This window comes from Malus domestica, chromosome 09, assembly GCF_042453785.1.
Source record: "Malus domestica chromosome 09, GDT2T_hap1".
Lineage (NCBI taxonomy): Eukaryota > Viridiplantae > Streptophyta > Magnoliopsida > Rosales > Rosaceae > Malus > Malus domestica.
The window spans coordinates 25,763,531-25,770,838 of NC_091669.1; the positions used below are offsets into that span (position 1 = coordinate 25,763,531).

The 7,308-nt window shown below is 42.2% G+C and overlaps 1 protein-coding gene across 1 annotated transcript; it reads left to right on the forward strand.

Annotated features, from left to right (window-relative positions):
* The first annotated feature begins 6,433 nt into the window (after window positions 1–6,433).
* On the forward strand, window positions 6,434–6,775 carry LOC103449651 (uncharacterized). The gene has a single exon (XM_008388981.3). It carries the CDS (start codon window positions 6,434–6,436, stop codon window positions 6,773–6,775), a length of 342 nt encoding a protein of 113 aa, XP_008387203.3.
* The last annotated feature ends 533 nt before the right edge of the window (window positions 6,776–7,308 follow it).

The window sequence follows — 7,308 nt, forward strand, 5'->3', positions numbered from 1 at the left end:
CAGCTTTGGACGTTGTCTCGAAACACGACACAATTGTTTGTCGTGTGTTTGCTTGAATTGTGGTATTTGCAATATATCTTCCCTTTAAGCTCTTCGGCCTTGGGAATGTTGTGCCCAGGCCGAAGTTTGATGATCCTTGCTGATAACAGTTGATCAAAAATTGCATCGGCTTTTGTAATATCAAAAGTATAAACTTTCGACGGTTTCAGTGCTCCTTCAGTAGCCGAGCGGGTTTTGACTTCCTTAGAGTCAACTTGAGTCAGTGCCTTGCAGACGTATGGCTTATCTATCACTATCTCAGCTGCATCCACACTAACGTATTCATCCTTGATTGATGCATAATTGACAGTAGGATTCTTGTAAATCGTCCCCCGAGATGGAGCTTTCGAAATCTTTTCCTCGCGGAGCAAATAATCATACTGCTCGACATGCTGGGCTAATTCGTACATATCCCGAAAGTTTGCCCCCAAGAATTTCTTTTTGTATTCGACGTCAAGACCGTTCAGAGCAAGTCTGACGAATTCAACTTCGGGGAGAGGCACTCGGCACCAATTCCTAGCTGATTTGAATCTAGTAAGATAATCCATTGGTGACTCGTCGGACGCCTGAGCCATCCTTGCTAGTGAGGATACTGACATTTCCATTCTCGGCCGATAAAACTGCTCATGAAATTTCTCGACCAACTCCTCCCAACTCTGGACGGAGTTCGGTGGGAGGTTAATATACCAAGCGAACGCTGAGCCGGTCAACGAAAAATTGAAAAGTCGCAGCTTGTGAAAGTCACTATTAACGTCTCCGCACTGTGCGGTGAAGCGAGCTACATGTTCTAACGAGGATAAGGATGATTCTCCGGTAAAAAGGCTAAAATCCGAGATCTTGAAACCTCTAGGGTATTCGACCTGTTCCACGTAAGCTGGATACGGGTGTATAAACTTAGGGAACTTCGGCCCTTTCTTCATGGCCGAATCGATCATCCGTTGAACTTCGGTCATATCGACGGGCGTTACTTCCGCTCTCTGGTCGGATCCGTCTGACCTACTATTCAACCTTCCTCCTCTTTCCAATTGAAGTGGCCTGAGCCGAACAGGAATTGGCTCGGCCGGTGCACTTGATAATAGATTATTCCTCGGCGGTAAATGCTGGGCAAGATCGAAAATTCTACCATCGCTGACCTTACTAACCAGTATTTCCAGTAATCTGGTTTGTGCTTCACTGGAATTGCGTATCACGTCATGAAGCTTATCGATTCCTCGACTCAATGTCTGTTCAACTGTCCGAGATTGCTCGTCAAGCCGTTTTCCAAGAAACGACCTTGTGCGTGGATCAGATCCTTCGCCACCATCTTCATCACAATCTTCTATTACTCCTTCATTGAGAACGCAAGTGTTCCTGTCAGGAATTTCAAGACTGCGAACCTGACCGCCGAGATTAACTTCCCTCTCTCGGCGAGTTGCGCTCGTGGACTCAGGTGTCACGACGCTGATAGGATTCTGCGCTCGTCGACTTTCCCATAGCTGTTTTCCTTTTTACCGATCGTGTTTCAATTGGCATGAACTTCGTAGTTTAGCACTGGGTCCCACTAGGCGTGCCAAAATGTTGACCCTAGAAACTACCAAGCCTACGTGGCGCGCAGGCCGAGTAATTCTATAAGTTAACTACGTCCTTCGATGAATGCGGGGCGTGCCAACTCGTCGGCCGAGCTCGACCGAGGAGTAAAATTTGTTGATGTTGCGTTGGGTGCGCGGCTGACTTCTGCGTCTTGCGATTGCGGCCGAGAAAGAAACACGTCTCGGCCTCTTGGGCTCTCGAACCTGAAGACAAGGTTACTATTCTTACGAAGTTCACGAGTCGTCGTCGTCGGATTCAGTCACAGTGATGTTATTCGTCAGAGTAAACTCACGCTGAATCGACACCAGAGTGTAAGGGCACAAATATTCAAAACAAATATAAGTTTTAATGGTGAACGTGGTTCGGCCGTCTGAATGCCGAACTCTAAATCCCACTTGGGAATATCCAATCATAAAATAACTCGGCGAGCAAAGCGCCGAGCTCGATATGCCGTAACACCTCACTTCGCCGAGAAGGCTAATGAGATGACCTCAATCAATAAGGATCCGGAAATCCTTCTCGACCGAGACTTGGATAGGTAATTAACCATTCTCGCCGCAGTGCTGTTGATGCCAACGGAAGATACTGCGAGATCGACTGATTCTACGGTGACAGAGCTATCTATGCCGACTTAAGATATCACCGGTTGCTTCCACAGTGCTGTTGATGCCAAAGGAAGATGTGTCAGCGAAAAAGAAAGAAAAAAATCTCAAGTTGTTGAGAGTTTGCGCAGGGCAGTTTTGTATTGATTTGCAGGGGGCTTGAATGATGCGCCTCTTCTATTTATAGCAACGGCTCCCCCCAAGGTCGAGTTAAAAACCTACTCGGACTACGTCTTCTTCTCCTGATCAGCACCAACTCGACCAGTCCTATTTTCACTAGGATTGTGAACCTAGTCCTTAACCGAGCCGGATTCGCTTCCGGGTCCTGCCGAGACTCCTCATTGCACTAGGACTCGACTTCTTACGTTATGACCTAGCCGACCTAGGTTTGGAGGCCCACGTACTGAACGATCCATGGTATTCTTGTCGCAAGGCCTTCCGGGCCGAGAATGATTCTATACTCGGCCCAAACTATTATTTTGGGCCCAAACAATATCACAACAAAAACCAATACGGTAAAATTTAGTCCAATGGGAGACAAGGGTACGTTGGTAATGAATTCACATAATAAAATCTCGATAGAAGCCGGTTAAAACCACATGATATCTTTCCACCAAAAACTTGAAATGGTTTTCCCGTCAGAACTCCGCAGTTGTGGGAGAATGAAGATTTGGAGTTTTTCCCGATTTTTCCTAGTGGCGTGCAATATATGCTTGGAAAGATACGAGATCAAGCTACGTTTCTCATATTTTTACAGAATTTTCCAAAAGATGATCGACCTCAAAACTGACGTGCAAGACAAATGACGTGTTTCCCAAGCCAAGAAGGATTCTTTCCTAGTTTGTGTCATTAATTGTTTAGGAGTTTGTTTTATTTTAGGAGATTTTCTCCCAGACCTCTGAGGGTTTTTCTAGTATAAATAAGGCGTCCAAAGCTCTCTCTACTTACCCCGTATCCCTTGACATCACCCCACATCCATACGACCATTCACTATCTCCACAATTTGTGAAGCATAGCTTAGGGACGTGCTTTGCCATGGACTCCGGGTTCTATCTTTCTTTTATTTTTTTCTATATGTAACTAAGTTTTTTCTAAGGTTTATGATGAAGCCATGACATGAATATTTGCGAAGTACTTTGTTAATATTATTCGATTATATGCTATGTTATATTCTTAATCTTTGTGTGTATTTTATTCTACGTACCTTTAGGAATGCAAACCAATCAATTAGGTTTAATGGAACTAAGATTAAGAAGAGTAGACAAACTAGTGAGGATGACCAATATGAAGCTAGTCCTACTTGGTTGACATAATTCTTCTATGAGTAATGTGTTTTTATGTGTTTAATTGTATGCATAAAATTATCTTGTAGAGATACAAGAGTTGATGCCTGACCATGGATTAATTCATACTTTAGAAAGAACAACTGTGACATCCCACATCGCCCAGGGGAGTGATCCTTAAATGTATATTCTCATCCCTACCTAGCACGAGGCCTTTTGGTAGCTCACTGGCTTCGGGTTCCATCGGAACTCCGAAGTTAAGCGAGTAGCGCGCGAGAGCACTCCTATGATGGGTGACCCACTGGGAAGTTCTCGTGTGAGTTCCCAGAAACAAAACCGTGAGGGCGTGGTCGGGGCCCAAAGCGGACAATATCGTGCTACGGTGGTGGAGCGTGCCCTGGAAGTGGTCCGCCCTGGGTCGGGATGTAAGAATTGGTATCAGAGCCTAACCCTGACCGCGTGTGTGCCGACGAGGACGTCGGGCCCCTAAGGGGGGTGGATTGTGACCAAGGAATAAAATATCGGAAATATCGATGGAAATATGGGGATAATATCGATATCGATAAAAATTACATGGAAACCACGGAAATTATAAGAAAAACTTGGAAATTTTTATTGAAACTTTGCAGGATGTTTATTTAGTCAATTATCTATTAGTTTATCACAAAAAATTGGAAGGAAATGCATTGCATGATGGATTTAACATTATCAAGTTGATTATATAGCGAGCTGACAAACATTGTGAGTGTAGAAAATATGTAGAAATTAATGAAAGAAGTCTAAACACACCATAATCATTTATATATAATGAATTAGTACAATATTTTACACTTTATACATTGCATGGTAAGATACATGAGTGACTTAGTACCACATAGAGTTCCTATGAGGTTCAAAATTTTCACTATCTTCATCATCTCTATGTGTAGAGTGAGTGTATTTTGAAGAGTAGTTAGCAACCATGGCAATGGTTTTCAAGAACCAAAACCCAAAAGTCAATAGGAAACCGAATACTTCGGTATTTTTCGGGATTACCAAACAAATGGGATTTGGAAACCAATCCCATATCGAAAATTTTGGTATCTTTCGGGATGGGATTCCCGAACTTCAGGATGGTTTTGGTTTGGGATTTTTCGGTTTAGGTTTGGGACTTTTTCGGTTTGGTTTGGGATTTTCCGGAATTTTTTCCAGCCCTACCATGTAAGTGACCAAATAAAAAATAGAAAAATTAAAAACCACATGCCATTGACTAAGTAATTAATTGACACAATTTAAAATATATTACCACAAAAAATTTGGAATATGTGCAAATTTGTTTCTTGTAAAAAGAATTCAAAACAAAACCATATATATAAATATTGTAGCATATTATCACAACAACATAAGTGGTATAGTGGTTAAGGCGTTAAGGAGTTAAGTGGGAGGGGTTCGAACCCCTCTATGCTCAAAATTGAGACTTTTCCAAATTTTCAGGAATTTTTGGACTAATATCGCAATAATATCGATAATATCGCGATATTTTGACGAAAACTCATTGGATACTCATTAAAATATCGGTAACTCAAAAAAACGAAAATATCGGCGATATTTCGCCGATATTTTCTTCCATGATTGTGACATCCCACATCGCCCAAGGGAGTGATTCTTAAATGTATATTCCCATCCCTACCTAGCACGAGGCATTTTGGTAGCTCACTGGCTTTGGGTTCCATCGGAACTCCGAAGTTAAGCGAGTAGCGCGCGAGAGCACTCCCATGATGGGTGACCCACTGGGAAGTTCTCGTGTGAGTTCCCAGAAACAAAACCGTGAGGGCGTGGTCGAGGCCCAAAGCGGACAATATCGTGTTACGGTGGTGAAGCGTGCCTGGGAAGTGGTCCACCCCCGGTCGGGATGTGAGATCAACCGTTAACATTGGCATTATAATTGGATAGTAGTTGGCCCTAGGAAATGTAAATAAGATTGTTATTGGTGAATTCATAACCTTAGGCCATCTCCAACCGAAGGATGACCAGAGGGCTCCTTTTAGATCTATAGCTCTCCAAGAAATTAATATCTTAATGAACAGTGCCATGGCATATTTCTTACCATCTCCAACTGAAGGGCCAAATGGCCATAGGCCAAACATAGCCCTGTGATAAAAAAAACCATATCCAACAGAGGGGGCCAAAGGGCCATAAGCCAAACGTAATTTATTATTTTAATTGAATTAATATGGTTACTTAAATTAAACTACCTCAATAATTTTTCGAGATAGAATCTCAATAATTTTAAGTCTCGAATTTCGAGTGCCACGTGTCGATATGTGAGTAACTTTGCAGATTTCTTGTCGATAAGGAATCTCAATAATTTTAGGTCTCGGATTTCAAGTGTCATGTGTCGATATGTGAGTAACTTTGCAAATTTCTTGTCGATAAGGAATCTTAATAATTTTACATCACGAATTTCGAGTGTCACGTGTCGATATATGAGTAACTCTCCAGATTTCTTGTCGATATGTAATCTCAATAATTCTTCGGATAGGATTTCGAATGCCACATGTTGAGATGTAATTGGTTGTGGGAATTTTGGATAGGATTTTCAGTTGTGTGACACTTCTTATCTTTAGCTTCCAATGTCCATAAATATGGTGGATATTGGCCTATAATTCACACACCTTCAGCTTTGCCCTCTCCAATATCTCTTTCAATTCAAGTTTGCAATGAATTCCAACTTTGGATCCTTCGGATTCCAACTAGGGGTCCTCATCCAATTCCGAATTGGAAGATAAATAGGCGCAGATGAGACGAGAAGATGAGAAGTCCAATCAAGAAGATGAAGCATGGCGCAATACATCATATATGGCAGCCATGGCTGGGGTCATGGTGTGTAAGGCAACTAAAGAATAACCTTAATGGGGTGACTCTATTGCTGGTCGTGGTTACAAGCCATGAAATAAAGAGATGGCACATGAGAATCTGATGAACAACTACTTCAACCCCAACTCGGTGTACACCGAATATGATTTCAGACGTCACTTACGGATGAGGCGTCATGTATTCGAGCGTTTACTTCATGATGTCCAACATGTCAATCCATACTTTCGACAAAAACTGGACAGAGCAGGCTGTCCTGATTTCTCACCTCATCAGAAGGTTATTATTGCACTTCAAATGCTGGCCTATGCCTCCCCAACTGATGTGATGGATGATACATATGGTATGTCTGAGTCTACATGCCTTGATAATCTTGCTGAATTCTGTCACACAATTGTTCAGCTTTACAAAGAAGAGTACCTCCGTTAACCAAATCAAGAAGATCTGGATCGGCTCCTTCGTAAAACTGAAGATTGTGGCTTTCCGGGCATGATAGGGTCATTAGATTGCATGCATTGGCAGTGGAAGAACTGTCCCACTAGATGGCAAAGAGGCTTTAGCGCAAGATCGAGAAAGTCAACTATTGTGTTAGAGGCAGTTGCGTCATTTGACACATGGATCTGACATGCTTTCTTTGGAGTCCCAAGATCCAAAATGACATTACAATTCTTGGGTGTTCACCTCTCTTCACTAACCTGGCGAATGGTAAATCTGTTGGAAGTATGCCCACAAAGCCACTCATTTGATGTAATAGCTTTTGGAATACTTATTGTATTAAACTTTTATATGTTTAATGAAGGGCAAAGCTTATTGTTAATCACTATTTATTGTATCATGTGTTTAAGCAATAAGGGAATCCAAGGAATGTATTTGATCTAAGAGACAAGTGATCTAAGTGAGTTAGATTATCGAGACCATTCTCTTATGTTCATTCCTAAAACGTTCCTAGCCATAGGATTGCC

What these genes read in the sequence shown, in the direction of transcription:
- LOC103449651 (XM_008388981.3), top strand. Translation starts at nt 6,434, where the DNA reads ATGGCACATGAGAATCTGATGAACAACTACTTCAACCCCAACTCGGTG.